Source organism: Puma concolor, chromosome A1 (genome assembly GCF_028749965.1).
Source record: "Puma concolor isolate L17-30 chromosome A1, mPumCon1.1.hap2, whole genome shotgun sequence".
Taxonomy (NCBI): Eukaryota; Metazoa; Chordata; class Mammalia; order Carnivora; family Felidae; genus Puma; species Puma concolor.
Window position 1 is genome coordinate 100,639,460 of NC_141667.1, and position 18,617 is coordinate 100,658,076.

General features: G+C 41.3%; 1 protein-coding gene across 1 annotated transcript in view; it reads right to left on the minus strand.

Annotated features, from left to right (window-relative positions):
• The window catches only part of ANKDD1B (ankyrin repeat and death domain containing 1B), a 63,617-nt gene that overhangs the window by 23,306 nt on the left and 21,694 nt on the right, over nucleotides 1–18,617 (minus strand). The window contains exons 4-8 of the mRNA XM_086698692.1: nucleotides 17,926–18,024; nucleotides 17,716–17,820; nucleotides 8,996–9,094; nucleotides 8,139–8,237; nucleotides 2,936–3,034 (exon numbers count right to left, since the gene is read on the minus strand). Coding sequence (XP_086554818.1) covers nucleotides 2,936–3,034; nucleotides 8,139–8,237; nucleotides 8,996–9,094; nucleotides 17,716–17,820; nucleotides 17,926–18,024 — 501 coding nt within the window. The remainder of the gene's footprint in view (nucleotides 1–2,935; nucleotides 3,035–8,138; nucleotides 8,238–8,995; nucleotides 9,095–17,715; nucleotides 17,821–17,925; nucleotides 18,025–18,617) is intronic.

Genomic DNA, 18,617 nt, shown 5'->3' on the forward strand with positions numbered 1-18,617 from the left:
TCAAAAATAAATAAAGAGGAAGGAAGGAAGGAAGGAAGGAAGGAAGGAAGGAAGGAAGGAAGGAAGGAAGGAAGGAAGGAACAGATGGATGGATGGATAGACCTTGCTCCTGGAGGGCAAGACTAATCAATGTCAACAGGTGAAGCATTTCCAAGATCAAACACAGTAATCACCTACAGATGGAAGAGCAAAATAGTCTAACTTGCCCCGTAGTAATGTGTCCGTGCTGCATGCTTCCTGGTGCACACAGTTTATTCCCCCAGGGTCTTTGCTGGGTTAGGCTGTTCATCTAGGAAGTGTGCTAATGAACTCAGGGGAAAACTCAAGAAAATGTAAAAGCTCAAAAATGGACTCAGAACAATTTCTGGGCTGCCTTGATGAGGCCAAGACTATAAGGATATGGACAATGTGGGGCCTGTACTCCTAGGCGAGGTCGGGGTGGGTGGGAGTGAGAATGTGAGCATGTGAAAACCATTACAAAGCAAAACCTCTCTGGGGGCCAAACAAAATTAAGTACAGAAGGGAGGGAGGGTATAGAATGATGGAGTCAGCCAAAACGAATGAGCTCAAAGGACCCTGATAATGAGGGAGGCCTTCCCAGGGACTCCAGGGTGGCTGTAGATAGTAGGGGGGGTAGGCAGGGAAGCACTTGGGAATGCCTGAACAACAGCACAGCTCTCTACATTCTGAGGATTTCGTGGGCCCCATGAATTATTAATGTGAGGTTCATTTACTGCATAGATAAGCCTGCAACATCAGTGGGAATCAACTCATAGTATCTTCATTTTCCATTCTCTCCCGCAATCTTGTCCATGGAAATGTAAATTTTAGACAGTGAAAATGTATGTATAAACACATACTGTTTCTCTATTAGGGTTCTATCATAAACATTTTTCAATATTGCAATATATTTAGTGGGGGAGAGATAGAGAATAAGACACAGAATCCAAAGCAGGCCCCAGGGTCCGAGCTGTCAGCACAGAGCCAGACGTGGGACTCAAACCCGATCACTGTTGGAGCTGAAGTCAGATGCTTAACTGATTGAGCTACCCAGGTACCCCAATCATTAATTTTTTTTTAAATTTTTTTTTAACGTTTATTTTTGAGACAGAGAGAGACAGAGCATGAATGGGGGAGGGTCAGAGAGAGGGAGACACAGAATCTGAAACAGGCTCCAGGCTCTGAGCCGTCAGCACAGAGCCCGACGCGGGGCTCGAACTCACGGACCGCGAGATCATGACCTGAGCCGAAGTCGGCTGCTTAACCGACTGAGCCACCCAGGCGCCCCTAATATTTTTTAATAGCAACATGATATTCCAAGAAAAAGGTGCAGCAAACTTTTATGTGGCTTTCCTATAGACTTCATTGCATATATAGGTTGTATCTAATTCTCAGCCACTGGAAGTAACTTTATTATCTATCTTAATGCATGTAGCTTTTTCCAAGGTTATTCCCTTAACAGAATTTCTCAAGCCTGGGTGAAGGAAAAGTGACAGAATGCTTTTTTCCAAAAGCATTGTACAAAAGTACACTTCCACCCGCAGAATACAAGAATATAAAACATTACTGGTTTGGGACTTTATTCTTGATTCTAGTGTTTAACTTTGTACCATTTGAAAAGGAATTGTCTCTATAGGCATACCTTCAGTGGGGAGGTAACTTCCATCAGCAAAAAGATTATGACTCACTGAAAATGTAGAGGATAGTTATTAGCATTCTTTGGCAATAAAATATTTTTTTTTATTTTTATTTATTTTTTTTTTTTTTGAGAGACAGAGGGCAGGGGAAGGGTAGAGAGACAGGGAGAGAGAGAGAGAATCCCAACCAGGCTCCATGCAGTCAGGGCAGAGCCCGATGTGGGGCTCCATTTCATGAACCGTGAGATCATGACCTGAATCAAAATCAAGAGTCAGATGCCTAACCGACTGAGCCACCCAGGCACCCCAGCAATAAAGCAGTTTGTAATAAAGGTGTGTACACTGTTTTGGGGGGTCATAATGCTATTGCACACTTAACAGACTATAGTGTAATGTGAACCTAACTCTTACATGAACTGGGAAACCAATGAATTCATTTCACTCACTCTATTATGGTACGCAGTGGCCTGGAACCAAACCTGCAATATCTTTAAGGTGTGCCTATACACTGCTCTGCTATGGAGAGAGCTCCAACATTTTGGGCACTTAAAAAATAAACAAGGTGCAGAGCAGCAGACACATGCAGTGTGCTATCATCTCTGTGGTGCCAGTACTTACACACGTGTACATTTTCCATGTAAATGCATGGAAAATTCCTGCAAGATAAGCTATTAATTACATTAATTCTAGGGAGGAGAAATTGGGATGTATAGTTGTAATATGACACTTGTCATCATATATCCTTTGGTACTATTCTGATTTTTTGTTATTTTCATTGCAATTTAAAATTATTTAGAAAAATAGAATAAGAAAGTAAAACCATCTGGAAGGCAAGGCCATCACCGTGGTTAGAATCCTCCGCACTGCCACCAACTGGTCAGATAATCCTGAATGAGTTCCTTAACTTTTCTAAATTCTAATTTCCCCACCAAAAAAAGAAGATAGGTGACAAAGGATCTTAACACCATGAATACAAAAGCATTCTGTATTTACAAGAAGGCTCCATCCTATCCTCTTCAGGTTCCAGACGGACCACGTAGGCTTCCACACAATATTTTTTTTTGTACTTACTGTGTATAAGCCAGGCATGTATAGTTGTTAGGGAGAAATCAAGGTACAGTGAGAATGTCTCTGTACTTGAGAACAACAACTATCTGTTCCACTTGCCCCTGTTTTCCAAAATTATAAATATTAATTCTACAAAGGCCTAGTGAGTGGATCAATGCAGGACCAGATTACTCAAAGAACATTTTGAGTCCCCCTCCACTGTGTGAGCGAACATGGCATGGAGCACATACCTTATTTGGAATGTTGATATCACTTCCTGCTGTCAGGAGCACTTTGCTGCATTCTTCATGACCTCCTTTAACAGCCAGAAAGAATGGTGTTTCTCCATTCTTAAAAAAAAATAAATAAATAAAAGGAAAAAAGTTAAAATTAATTGCCCCTTGACATGAAATAAAATTACTTGAGGAACAGCATGCTTTCTCTATACCTTTTGTGCATTACTCTTAATGGATAGCATTTACTGAGCATCTATATGACAACTTATATTGCCAAGACTATATGCCTTGGCAGAGTTAAATGCACAACCCTACGAGGTCAGGATTAATATCCCTGTTTACAGATAAAGAAATTAAACCTTAGCTGAAAAGTGACAAAGCTAGGCTGCAAATCCGGATGTTTGGCTCCAAAGCCTGCACCCATACGGATCTTGTTATTCTGCCTCCTTACAGGGTTTTCATCCACCATTATACTCCTAATCTTTACTATTTTATCTCCGAAACATTTATTGGACACTTACTGCCTGTTGGGCAAAGGCTTTGGGATTGAAATGACAAACACACACAAATCCTGCCCACAAGAAGGTAACAGCCTATTAAGCAAGATAATCACGGAAATATGAATTATAATTCAGTGTGAAACACACACAAACAGAAGCACATTTGTACCAAGTATAGCTTTAACATTTAAAACTGATTTAAGCGATTGTGTGTCATTAAAAAAAAACAACAACAACACAGTAATACTCTTTCTCAGTAATTAAGTTTCTGGAAACTCATTATGATAAATGCTAGTAGGGTAAAGTGAGAGCTTAGTTTAGGCCAAAACACAGAAAAAAAGGAAAGAACTGGTATCACACAAAAGCCACTTGGATATTATCCCTTTCTCATGCAGATTCTTTCCTGAAAATTTTGGGAAAAAATGCAGAATCCCTTCTCATTCCCTAAACATTTCCCCCCCATGGGCATTATTCTGCTTAAAAATGCATTAGGATAAGTTCAAATGGTTTTACTTATAGCTAATTAGATATGAACAATCATGTCAAGAGGGATGCAGGGGCATGGAACCAATGTTCCCATCCCAATGAGATGGAAAAACTATATCCAGCTTGCTTTACATGAGTGTCTGGGACAGCCATCTGTTACAGAGGAATTTCTCCTCATAATATGCCTTCTCATTTTCCTGGAAAAGAGATGCCAAATGGCAAACCACAGTGGGAAAAGCATTAGTGAAAAATGTGAAGGAAAGAATTCGCACATCATTTAAAAATTTTTTTTTAAATTTTTATTTGAGAGAGAGATCATGTGTGCGCACACTCCAAGAGGGGCAGAGGGGAAGAGAGAGAGACAGACAGAAACAGATAGACAGAGAAAGAGAATCCCAAGCAGGCTCTGTGCTCCCAGCACTGAGCCAGATGCAGGACTCTATCCCATGAACCTGGGATCATGACCTGAGCTGAAATCAAGAATCCAATGCTCAACCGAATGAGCTACATAGGCGCCCCAAGAATTCACATCTTTAACATATCAGGAGCCTAATAAACATTTGTATCTGTGACCCAACAATCCTCCCTTTAAGAATATACCTAAAGGAAATGGTGAGGAATTCAGACTATGGTTTTTATACAAAGAGGCTCATGACAGCCTAATTTTTAAGAAAAGAAAAAAGGATATAAATAAAATGTCCAAGACTCTTAAAAACTGAGAACAAACTTAGGGCTGATGGGGGGCGGGAGGGAGGGGAGGGTGGGTGATGGGTATTGAGGAAGGCACCTGCTGTGATGAGCACTGGGTGTTGTATGGAAACCAATTTGACAATAAATTTCATATATTTAAAAAAATAAATAAATAAAATAAAATAAAATAAAATAAAATAAAATAAAATAAAATAAAATATCCAAGAGCTAAAGAATAGTCATATGAACTCTGGACAACCAATAAGAAGATATATGCACAGGAACACAAAAAAAATGGAAGGAAAATATATCTGGTATCTCTAAAATAATCATTTCAGTGTGGAGAAAATACAAAACTACTATTTATTTTTATCTTAAATTTTTAAAATGTATATTTCTGGCATATATTTTGTAAAGTATTAGTTTAATTATAAATGTGCATATGACAGATGCATGCCCGTATTTCCTTACTGATAGGAGAGTTTGCTTCCAAGACTATTTAGAGACAGCCCCGCTAGATTATATTCACATGGATCACTCCAACTGGTCTGGCAACAGCTTACATTAGGAAACGTAGGCAGCCCATGACTGTATAAAGATTATGGGCCTTATTCAAAGGGCTGATATTATCACTAGACACTTCATTCTCTGAAGATGAAACCTATCATAATCTGCAATTACAGTGTGTTGGACTTTATGAGCTCTCTCTAATGGGCCCTAACTCAAAAATAGCTAAATGGTGGATAAAATCCAAGTGCACACATTCCAGTGGTAAAGTATTAAAACACAGCTGGGCAAGCATGACCAAGACTTTAAATTAAATCCTGTGACTATAGGACTTGATCTCTATATTGATTTGTGAAGGCTAATCACACCTAAGATTTATTCTAGGTGATTTTTTTTTCCTCACGTTTCTCACACATCATTCGTAACTTGTATTTAAGAAGACCAAATTCCTGAGATCTTTAAATAAGTTAAACCAATTAAAACTGATCATTATTATGCCAGACGGTCAGAAAAGACTGAATACACACTAAAGTAAACAAATGAAGGCTCTATTTTTGTCCATGATCCTCAAGTGAAAGCTTGGCTTGGGCGCCTGGGTGGCTCAGTCAGTTAAGTGTCTGACTCTCAATTTTGGCTCAGGTCATGATGTCATGGTTCATGGGATGGAGCTTTCAGTGCAGAGCTTGCTTGGGATTCTCTCTCTCCCTCCTCTCTCGCCCCTCCCCTGTGTGCACTCATGCTCTCTCTCTTTCTCTCTCTCTCTCAATAAATAAATCAACTTACAAAAATACAAAAAAGAAAGCTTGGCTTAAATTCTCCCAAGAACTTGAAAAGAAAAAATGAGGATAATAATATACCACTGATACAAAGGATAACCATGAGGCTGCCTGTATGGTTCATCACTTAAGTGTCCGACTTCAGCTCAGGTCATGATCTCACGGTTCGTGAGTTCGAGCCCCACATTGTGTTCTGTGCTGGCAGCATACAGCCTGCTTGGGATTCTCTCTCTCTCTCTCTCTCTGCCCCTCCCCTGACTGTGCTCTCTCTCTCTCTCTCTCTCTCTCTCTCTCTCTCAAAATAAACAAACTTAAAAAACAACAACAACAAATGATAACTATGATCCCATTTATTGCACCAAGATAACACCAATGATAACAGATGCCACTTATTACATGCCTACCGTGTGCCAGGCACTATTCCAGGTGCTAAGTGTGTGCCACAGCCTTCACATTTAAACTTCACTATGGCCTTATGAGGTTATTTGACAGATGAGTAAACTGAGGCTAAGAGGGGCTATGTGCTGAGCCCAAGATCACTTACCTAGAAGAGCGACGGAGCCAGGACCTGACCCACACAGTCAGAGCCCTGCTTTCAATCTCTGGGTGCCCAGATCCGGGGATGCATGGGACTAGCCTGGTGGGCTTCTCTGGTCCAAAGGGAATACAGACTTGGCCCAGGCATCACATATACTCCCTTTCATAGCCTTCCCTTTCCATTAGGTTGCTAGTTTTATGGTCAAAAGCCACCAGTACTAAGTCCCATCTTGTTTTATCTGAGATCAGGATGCATCTCACAATCTTAGTCAACCAGGTAGTATATGTGATGCTGTCACTGCTTGTCATGTGTATGAAATCAGAATGGGTGTTGGCTTAAATCTCAGAAACCATATAGGGTAACCTTAAAGAAATGTTGCATTGCAAGCACCTTTGAAGGCACAGAGGACTGTATTTTGTTTCAAAAAGCAAGGACATCAAGACTGAGTAAGAATCAAGCTCAGTGTGAAGTTTACGAACCAACTTATTTATTTGTTCCTTTATATGTGTATAATAAAAAATCTAAGGTAAACATCTAAGAAACTCTTTCCATAAGTATAAACTATTCTAAAGGACAAAAAAGCTGCTGTTCTGTGTCATTTTAATTGGCAGCATTATTTTTTCTTAGTGTTACATAAAATAATGATATACCTCACAGTCATCGATGTCTTCAATGATTATATTACCTCTTAGAGTATTGCTCAGAGAGGTATTAAGTTTAGAATTTATCAGAAAGTTAAACTATGAAGTCCAAGAGGACTCCATTCACCTGAGTTTCCAAAGAGCCAGTCCAAAAATCATTGACTCAAAGGTTTAAAGTGACCACCTAGAGCAGATCTGCCTCCCTGGCACAACTTCTCCACGTAAGCCTTATGCCCAGTTTCTATCTCCTTACCCTCCACTGAACCCCAGATAGTTTCTATCTCCCCACTGGTCCCCACCTGAATGTCTGCCCCCCTCCCAGGTGCCTCATCACAAACCCGTTCAAAACCCTCGTTACTGATCTCACCCACATACTCTGCCCTGTGCTCACAGCTTAGGGGGGGCACCCCACCCTCCCAGTAGTCCAAACCAGTGAGTCAGGTATCAGAAAGTCTTCTCTCTCCCTAATTCTGGTCACAAATCCTGTGGCCTCTGCCTCCTCCTATTGCTTCATCCTATTTGCTCCTTGTAAGTGCCCTGGTGACAGGTTTTCCATAGTTCTTGCTTCAGCAATTTCCACTGTCACCTGACTGGGGTCCCCACCTCCAGCCTCTGCAGGCACCAAGCCCCCACTTCAAACCACTGGGACAGTCACAGACCTGTAACCAACACAGAACTCATTCCCCTCTGCTGCTTAACACCCTTCAAGGTCTCCACTATCTTCAAGTCAAAGTCAAGGTCTCCTGGTGAGCACAGCCTTTCTGTATCTCTATGCCTTGGCCCTCTCAGCTCCCACCTTTTTGAATGCCCTTCTTGCCCTTAGACTTCTAGAATAAGAATACATACTCTCTCCAGAATAGAGTACATATTCAAGAAATATTTTTTGAGTCAATGGGTAAATAAATGAATGGACTAACAAATGACTTGCTGGGATACTTTAGAGAAAAAAGAAGGAATCTTGTAACATCACATTTTACACTCTGTGGCACTAACATCTTTGTTTTCCTCCCATGAAAGCCATTCCTCCCACCCTTCCACTTTTGAGTCTTGTGCCCACCCCTAACGAGCACCTTCACATACCTCATTGATCTCATTTATTTCTTGCTGCTGGGTTAGCAGCACATGGACCGCAGGACTGTGACCATGCTTTGCTGCAAGGTGCAGGGCAGTATTTCCCTCCTGCAACAGAGACAAACTCACCATAGAGTCCGCTGCACTGAGCAACATGACCCTCCAATGGTCAGGACTGTAATGAGTTTTCTGAGGGGTTTCATTTAGGTTAAAGCTGTGGTCCAGAGTGTGGGCCACATTATCCACAGTTTCAAGTGAAATTTATAATTTTTTACAGTTTCAAATGAAAAGACATAGTTGTTCCAACAAGTGGGAAAACACCATCCATCCCCCTCATTCTACCTTTGCTGCTAATTTGCTAGCAAAAGGTGAAACAATAAAAGCAATTCACATAACCTATGTGAAGATAAACTGGTGACAAATTTCTGGGAGATAGTTTTAGCAATGTATACCAAACAATTTAATGTGTAGAACTTTTGAGCCCACAATTCTATGTATACATATGAATTTCTCCTAAGAAAATAATCAAAGATGTGAATATAGATATGGGTGTCTATCAGGGTTTCCCTCCCCAGTCAGGTAAGACTGACTCTTCAGCAGACCTCAAGGGACAAAGAGCACTGGAATTGACAGTGGAAAAAATCCATGTAATCTATTGAGTTCACAAACATTTATTGGGTGAAAACTGGCAATCTGGATGATCCATTGCCAAAGTGGGTTCATTTCATCTGGATATTCCATTATTCTGACTGTAGTAACAAGTGAACAAGTCTATTCCTGACCAAAATGCCATCACCAAATCTATATACCAGCTGTCACCACCCCCTTTCTCTCATTCTCAGCAAAGAAATAAAAGTCCAACTCACCTTGTCTTTTTCTGAAGTATGTAGATTAAGGAAGATAAGTTTTTCTATCATTTCAATGTGGCCCCTCTCAGCTGCCCAAAGAAATGGTTTTCTTCCTTTCTGAAAATAAATCACAAACCTCCAGTGTTTATTATACATTTAATGAATAAGCAAGACAACAGAGAGAGGCAGAGCACAAGCAGGGAAGAGGGAGAGAGGGAGACACAGAATCCGAAGCAGACTCCAGACTCCGAGCCGTCAGCACAGAGCTCAACATAAGGCTTGAACCCATGAATCATGAGACCATGACCTGAGCTGAAGTTGGACACTTAACCAACTGAGCCACCCATCAGATGGTGCCCTATCTAACTCCAGATATTTTAAAGGAGGAAGAAAAGATAGTTGGGGGGCAGGGGAGGGGAATGGAGACAGAAGTATTTTCTTCATTTAAAGAAAACACTCATGAGGGTGCCTGGGTAGTTCAGTCGGTTAAATAACCTACTCTTGATTTCCACTCGGATCATGATCTCATGGTTCATGGGATCAAGTCCCCTATCAGGCTCTGTGCTGACAGCACAAAGCCTGTTTGGGATTCTCTCTCTTTCCCTCTCTCTCTGCCCCTCCCCTGGTCACACGTGTTCCCTCTCTAAATAAATAAATAAACTTTAAAAAAATAAAGAAAACACAAATTGGCTTGCTGTGTTATTAACCAAAGGCTTAGAAAAATGTCTGAAATGTGAAAAACAAGATACAAGCCTCTTTATAAGAAGGTTCCTGAATCTGAATCTGAGATTTGTTATCTGATCTGCTAATGCAGGGTAATCAAAAGATCATGGAGACTGTTAACTTGAGATAACAGCACATGACTCCCCCATAACTGGGAAAAAAAGGAAAAATGTTGAAATAATAAATGGCAAAACAAAATGTCCACGAGGATCAGCCCTATGGAGCTCTCCATTCACACATATATGGAAGTTGGAGAAACAAAATGGTGCCAAAAAGTTCACCTAATTCATTATTCTTGAGCCAGACCTGTTTGCCAGTGAGGCCTACATCCCCAAGCTTCTATGCTGGAAGGCCTGACTCTCATTGCCATTCTCATAAAGTCACTAAGGAAGGGCAAAGAGAAGGAACAGAGACTGCTTCGACCCCCAGTCTTCTGTTAGCAAGTTAGACCCCTAATTGAAGAGAATTTAGTCTTGAGCCATGAACAACATTTTGGAAATGATAGACCAAAAATTATTGAATCTAGGTTATTCAAATATATGCAAATGGAGACAAAAGAGAAAGGTTCATATAAAAAAATGACAAAAAGAGATGTGAGAGACATGATTATACACTACATGAAAACATTTAGTCACATACCTTTATAAATTATTCATTAATTTATTCCACAATTACTGAGCATCTATGAATATGCCAGATATTGTGCTCAACCATAGAGTGGCTGGGATGAAAGATACACTGCCCCATCCTCAAAAAGCTCAGAGTGCAACAGGGAAAATGGACACATACAAGCAATGATAATGAAATATAGGAATTGAACCCTGGTGACACGCGGGAGTACTTAACTCAGCATGAATGTGTGCTTGTGGGTGGGGAGACAGGTGACAAGAAATGAAGAAGGCAGCCTTTTAAGTTCATGAATGCACTGGGATGGGAGAAAAGAGCACTGGTGATGTTTCCTGCCCATCATCTTTTCCTCTAGAGGGCCTGTGGCCTATATTTGTGGAGCTGTTAATTACAGGCTCCTGCCTCTTCCACAATATATCCCTTGATCACACTGTTTGGTTCAGGTATGGTCACATGCCACGCCAGGCCAATCAGGGTCAACCGTGGGATTATTTTTCTGCGCATTCTATTTGTAGTCTAGAATCAGCAGCAGCTAAGCCATCAGCAGTCCTCCCTGTTACCTGATGAGGACAATTTGCCTAAGAATAAAGCCAGCACAGTGGAGAGCAGAGCTGGAAATGGAAAAAGAGACAAGAGCCCTGTTGACATCATTTGTGCTGCTGGATTCAGACATAACTAAAATTGCCTGTGCCTAAAGTGTCTAACTGAATGAGTCAATAAATTCCTTTTTTTTTTTTTTTTTTCCCTTTAAGTAGTTGGAGTTGAGCTGCTGTCACCCCTCACTAGCAGGGCTTCCTTAAAGCAACTGCCTTATCTCAAAGATTTATGAGAGTGACTTCAACGCCCACCAGAGGGTCTTTTTGGCTTCAATTAAAGATTTCAGATTAACGGAATTATCACCGGCCACATCTGACACCACTTTACTCTGAAGATATAGGACACAAACCACAGCTGGCCAAGGTCAGCCGTTCCTCTTCATACCATGTCCCTACAGAGTTGTCCAGGAGCTGCTGCCTTTGGCCCCCCAGGTGATAGCTCAGTTGCAAGGTGACAAATCTACAGTGGACAGGCATTGGAGCCACCCTGTCTAGAAGGATGGTGCCCCACAGGAATAAATACCCCAAGCATAGTTTCCAGATCCCCACAAGGGATGTGCTCCATTAGTTATAAGTCATTACAGTCAGGGAAGCCCAAACCCAAAATATGGCTTCCCCCCAGTGATGATAGTGCATCTGTAGTTCCTCCAAGTCCAGATGCAATTTGCCAATTAGGGGTCATTTTTATCATAAACAAAGCTAATCTTGTTTGCAGTAACACAGAGCTAGAAAGTTAACTAACGTTTAAATTCTCAGGCAGAAGGGGTGCCTGGGTGGCTCAGTCGGTTAAGCGGCTGACTTCGGCTCAGGTCATGATCTCGCGGTCCGTGAGTTCGAGCCCCGCTTCGGGCTCTGTGCTGACCACTCAGAGCCTGGAGCCTGTTTCAGATTCTGTATCTCCCTCTCTCTGACCCTCCCCCGTTCATGCTCTGTCTCTCCCCGTCTCAAAAATAAATAAACATTAAAAAAAAATTTAAATTCTCAGGCAGAAGCAAAAGGGGTCTTATTAGCCCTTTACCCACCACAGAAACCATAAATGATACATGAGGGTGTTGTGTCCCAGAGTAGACATTTACTGCTTTTATGTGTATGTTTCTTCTAGTAACAGCAGGTTCATTTTCCTTTTGAGAACTTCCCCACTTATACAGACACCATTTATCCATTTAGTGCTGTCAACTGCCAGGTTTCACCCGCCACATGAAGTGATCACTTTAACCCACGCTGGTCACAGTGATTGGTCCAGGATTAGGCAGATGATTCATGCAGGGCCGAAAAGAGTTGTTTCTGAGATTTATATATGCACATTTATTTTTTTCCTAAAGTTTATTTATTTTGAGAGAGTGTGTACACATGCATGCACAAGCAGGAGAGGGGCAAAGAGAGAGAGGGAATGAGAGAATTCCAAGCAGGCTTTGTGCTGTCAGCACTGAGCTTGACATGGGCCTTGAACTCACGAACTGTGAGATCATAACTTGAGCTGAAATCAAGAGTAGGACGCTTAAATGACTGAGCCATCCAGGCACCCTATATATGATCATTTAATGAGAGAAATTTTCTTTCTTATGAATAAAAATCCATAAGAATATCCCCAAGAATATCTTGAAACTGCTAGCAGCCATCTTTCCCACCTTGTGGAGAGTACCAATAATGCCAACAGAGACAATCGAGAGTTGGAGAGGGAGAAAAAAAAAGGGGGGGGGGGCTGGATCCAGCCGTGTCTGAAGCCATTCAGATACAGCCTCCAACTTTTTAGTTAGGAATAAATAAATAAATTGCTTAATCTAGATTAAACTGGATTTTTATCACTCATCGCAGAAAGAAGTTTCACAGATACATATTTAGTAGTATGGGAACGGATACTACTACAAGTACCAGGGGTCCGTTGAACTTTAAAAAGGCCTTACTCTTACCCTTGGCTAATACAAAGGCTTGCATTTCTGCATGGCTAAACAAAGTGACAGAGGACTCACCCACAAAGAAAGCCTAGTCTGGGAAGAAATGGGAGGTTATCAGAGTTGAAACATTTTTCCTCACCAAGAAAACAGCTATTACTTTCAACTTTGGATGCCCTTTAAAAATGTGATTATCAAGGGGAAAAAAAATGTGAACGTGAAATTACACAAAATAAGGGCATTTAAAGTAATCTATATTTTAGAAACGTACCAAAAGGCAACATAAATAAGGAAGAAGTGACAGTAAAATGAGATATAAATCTTTTCTCTCATCTTAGTACATGTTATTAGGAAAAATAAGAACTTTAAAAATACTTGTCTTTTTCCTGTTTAAATACTGTTTCTTACCATGTCTCATTTCATTTTTTACCCATCCAATCCTTTTAAAATGATGTTCAAGTCGACCTCTATGCAGTGCAGCCTCACAGGACTCCTGCCCACTTGCAAGGCAGGGAGATTTTTCAGTCAGGGCAATGGAATAGTGGTGTCAGAGCCCCAAGCTGAAGACAAATCACAATGCCTCCCAGCTCAGGATGCTGATTGCCTTCCTTGATTAATGAGCATAAGAAGGGGCTAGAATTCCTTTTTCCTTTATTAACACAATGTATATTTAACCTAACATGTTTTAATTCAATGCATTTAAATTGTTTGCATGTGAACAAATCTAAGGGGTTAAAATTGTTAATTTGAGATTATTTTGGGGGCACCTGGGTGGCTGTCAGTTAAGCTTCCGACTTGGGCTCAGGTCATGATCTCATGGTCCATGAGTTCAAGCCCCGCGTCAGGCTCTGCACTAACAGCTCAGAGCCTGGAGCCTGCTTTGGATTTCGTGGCTCCCTCTCTCTCTCCAACCCCCACCCCCACCTTCTCATGCTCTGTCTCTCTCTTTCTCAACAAATAAATAAACATTAAAAATGTTTTTGAAATTATTTTTCATTATGAAGTTTACTACCAGGATTATCAAATTTGACAAGTTACCAAATTAAACAAAGATTTCATAAACAGCCATTCAATAGGCACCTGAAGTCCAAACTGACTCTTCTTGCCCATAGAGATCCCGGAGGTGGTGCCCTGGAGAGCCTCTGAGAGGAGGCCAGGGAGGACCCAGCACAAAGTCCTCCAGTGCCTTGCGTGTAGGTCTACACCCCATGGCAACTCTCCTTATCCTGGGACCCTCACAACAGAACCCCAACATAAGGAAAACACCAGGAGATTCCTTAATAACTAGAGATTGGAGAGGGAAAAGTAAGTTGCCATGAAGTAAAAACTACTGAAGGAGCAGTGTGTTAAATATGCAGTCATGGACCTAGGGTGGGTAGGATGAGCTCTCCCCTTGCACACTGGAACCCTTAAATATTGGCCTCAGGTCCATACAAGAAAATCTATCTTTTCAAATCCTCTCATGCTCATTATTCCCAACACTCCAAAACGGGACGCTTCTTTGCATTTTGACCTCTAAAGACTTACTATATTCATTTGAACCAATGGAAGTTCCCATTAAGTATGCAGCTGAAACCAACCTTACATTGTACCACCAAACTCTTAGATTCAACAACTGTGCATATACTCTAAAGCCATTCCTTTCTGTGTCGCTGCTCCACTCCAAACATTTTGAGTGCTTATTTTTGACCACTAGATGGAAGTTTACACGTAGATTCAGAACATCTACACTACTTCACCCAAAACTTCTCCCGGCTGCTCTATTCTCTCTCCCCTGGAGAGGACACATGATTTCCCAAGCTATGGACATGAAAGAAACCTCAAAGTATTTTCCATGTCTTCCATCTCTCCCATCCCCACCCACACTTTCCTGGGCCTAGTGACATCCCTTTTATTAATAAAGACCGCCTCCCTATAAGGCTTTCCTTGTTAGCTTTTGGAGTTCCCTCTGGGCTAGAGAAAACAATCTTACTAATACTGGTCAGGTAAACAGGCTCTCAATCACATTCTGCCGATAAGAAAGTAGGCAAGAGGGTCAGCTATGAGGGTGAAGCAGTTTTTTCTATCAAATGCATTCAATGAGTTCCACAATACTTTTAAGTAAACACAGATGGAAAATCCAAAGATGAATTAATAGATCCTGAGCTCCTGATCCCACTTCATACTGGATTTTGCCAACATCCTTGAACCCCACTCACAGATCTCAGAAAAAGAGTAGACTTTGTCTTTTGCATTGATCCACTTAGGTTTCTTTAAAACTAAAATTGGATTCAGAGATTCCTTTCTCCCAAATGAGCCAGTGGAGTATTTATTTGTTCATTCCTCATATGTCTCTGAATCCATCTTAATTTTAAGATCTCTCAGTGGGGGGGGGGGGCACCTAGATGGCTCAGTCAATTGAGTGTCAGACTTCAGCTCAGGTCATGATCTTGCAGCTCGTGGGTTCTGTGCTGACAGCTTAGAGCCTGGAGCCTGATATGGATTCTGTCTCCCTCTCTCTCTACCCCATCCCCACTCATGCTCTTTCTCTCTCTCAAAAATAAATAAACATTTAAAAATTTTTTAAAAAAGATCTCTCGGTTGGACATGTGGTTCTGCACAGTCTGCTGCCAGGGCTCCCCAGTCTTTTTCCCACCAGACAGAGGAGGAGGAAGAGGGGTGGGACAGGACAACCCCAGAGTCAGCTACAGAGACGGTGGGCAAGAGGGCTGCTGGCCAGCAGAAGTTCCAGATATGAAGGCACCCCACAAACCTGCTTTGGTGTTTGAGTCCCTTCAGCCTATTGATCCTCCCATACACAGCTGTCTCCTGTCAAAGCAGCTGGAGCCCACTGAAAAGGAAGACCGTCATGTGTCTCAGAGATACCAAATATCTGCTGAATGGAATTGAGTGGAATTCATTCACAGGTCACATCCCTACCTAGCATCAATCAAACCAGAATGATCTAATGTCCGCACTGTGACACTAGATGCTATCTATGATTATGATTTTGAGGAAATCAGACAATGCATTTTGCCCTATGATTACTGTTATAACAACTACATTTAGTGAGCACTTACCAGGTACCAGACTCTTTGCTAAGTGTTTTATAGTCATTAACTCATTTAAACATCTCAACAGTGGCTGTTCCAATACTGCCACATAAGAATGGCTTAGGGGTGGTATCTGATTAGAAAAGGGTGGTAGAATGGCTTACAGTGAAGTTCAATGGCATAGGCATTTTTTACATAAAATTGAGGAAATGTCAATACTCTATATCAAACCATAGAGGTATTGCCTCCCCAATTATCCCTTGTAGATACCGAGGCTTTCAGCAGTCAGAGAACTTGCTTAAAACCGTATAACTAATACATGCCCAGACCACAGCCCATGTCTGTCTGCCTCCAAGCTGTAAATGTACAGATGCTCAGTCATACTCAGAGGAAGTAAAAGAAACTTATAGACTTCATTTGAACAAATTACCGTTGTTGTTGTTGTTTTTAAGACTGGAGTCAGACAAGAATGTGAACGTTTTTTTACAAGAGGTCAAATGAGGTATTACTGATTAATTTATGGAGAGACTTTTATGGACACTATTGTAGGCACAGTGAAAAAGAGGTCCCATTTGAAATCAAAACTTCAATCTCACAGGGTATACTCCCTTATGAAAAAGGCCTAGAAGAAGATATTCCAGGGAAAAGACAGTTCATGACACAGAAGGAATGTCCACAGTCATCTGAGAAGAGAGACAGGACAGCATGGTGACTGAGGTCAGCAAGACCTGAATTCAAATTCTGGCTCTCACTGTCCAACTCTGGGATATGGATGAGGTACTCAGCCTTTCTGAGCCTCAAATTCATCACCTTTAAAAATAAGCAAAATTCGCGGCACCTGGCTTGCTCAGTTGGTTAAGCATCTGACTTTGGCTCAGGTCATGATCTCAGAGTGTGTGAGTTCAAGCCCCACATACAGCTTTGTGCTGACAGCTCAGAGTCTTGTGTCTCCCTCTCTCTGTCCCCGCACCAACCCCCCCGCTCTGTCTCTCTCTCCTGCAAAAATAAACAAGCATTGAAAAAAAAAAAAAGCAAAATCCAGGGCACCTGGGCAGCACAGCCAGTTAAGTGTCCGACTTCAGCTCAGGTCATCATCTCACAGTTTGTGAGTTTGAGCCCCATGTCAAGTTCTGTGCTGACAGCACGGAGGCTGGAGCCTGCTTCAGATTCTGTGTCTCCCTCTCTCTCTGCCCCTCCCCCATTTGCATTCTCTCTCAAAAATAAATAAACATTAAAAAAATTAAAAATAAGCAAAATCCTGCTGTATAGGATTATTATGGGAATTAACAGGAGAATTCATTCATTTAGCAAAGATTTGTTAAACCATATACACCAGGCCCTCAACTTCTCAATGAAATACTGTAAGTAAATAGCTTTCCTTTGTACCTAGCACACCAATAAATACTCAACAGGTGGTAGCTGTTATTATTATATATCTACACATGAAAAGAAAAGGAATGTAGACAAGTACAGTAAAATTGCATTATATTCCATGGCTCATTACTACATACACTTGGGCCAAATACACTCCAAAAAGGCCAAGCATAATGTAGTAAAATGAAAGCATAAATTCTAAATACAAAATAGGGTGGATACTGTCTACACCCAACCAGGATGAGAGAGTAAAGGGGGAAAAAAGAACTTAGCGGCTTCCTCAATACTCCTCATCCTCCCCACGTGCAGATGCCAGGGTCACCACCAACACCAACACTTCTCTTCTGTTCTGCCGTCTGCCAGAGTGACAGAGGAGCTGGGTACAGGGCCAGGTCTGTCTGTGCTGGATGCTTTGGCAGCTCTAGGAGGAGTAGGAAGAAAGAGGAAGGTAGGTGGATGTGTACACGGGACCTATCCTACCAGAGCAAACATACCTCATCGGGCTGGTTCAGGTCCTTCAAGTGCAGATCTTGAATGAGGTACTCCACAATGCGTACATTATTGTTCTGAGCTGCAAAGTGGAGGGCATTCATTCCATCCTGAAGAGAGCCAAGGTAAAGGACATAATTACACAACAATCTTAAGACTTCCCCAACACACATTGGTACAGTGAGGACTATTTTCAGGAGTAACCCACATCCCACCTGATTCTTGGCTCTCTGGTCTGCTCCAGCTCTAACCAGCATGAGCATGATCTCAAGACTTCCAGACCAGGCTGCAAGGTGAATTACTGTCAAGCCGTGCTTCCCCAAGAAGAGAAAAGAGAAGTATCACTCGGATGAGCCACAACATATTATTTCAGTCAACAAAGACCAAGTTAATACTGAAATCTTGAAAATTAAGAAATAGGGAGAAAATTTAATATTCAGTAAATGTAATATTTCAATTCTATGGGGGAGAGGAATACATTTTAAATGGTGCAAGGACAAGTGGTTCTCCATAGGGAAGAAAATAAAATCAAATCTTGTATCATATTATACATGTAAAAAAGCACACAAAAAGTACATATATTAGAAGAAAATCTAGACTGTAAGACACAGTGTCTTGATCTACAAGTTACAAAAGGAAAGACTGATGAAGTCAATAAATAGATTTTTCAAAATGTATCTTAATAAACATAAGTGGTTACTTTCTCTAATACATGAAGCCTCTTACAAATCAACAAGAAGAAGGCAATTAAACCAATTGAAAAAGTGTACCCCCAAAAAGGTGCTCTCTTAAGGTATTAGTGGAAATGAACCACTTTGGTTTCAGCAATTCGGCAACATCTACCGAAATTTTAAATTCAACAAGCAATTCTACTACTGGGAATCTATCCCTTGAAAATGAGTTTTAG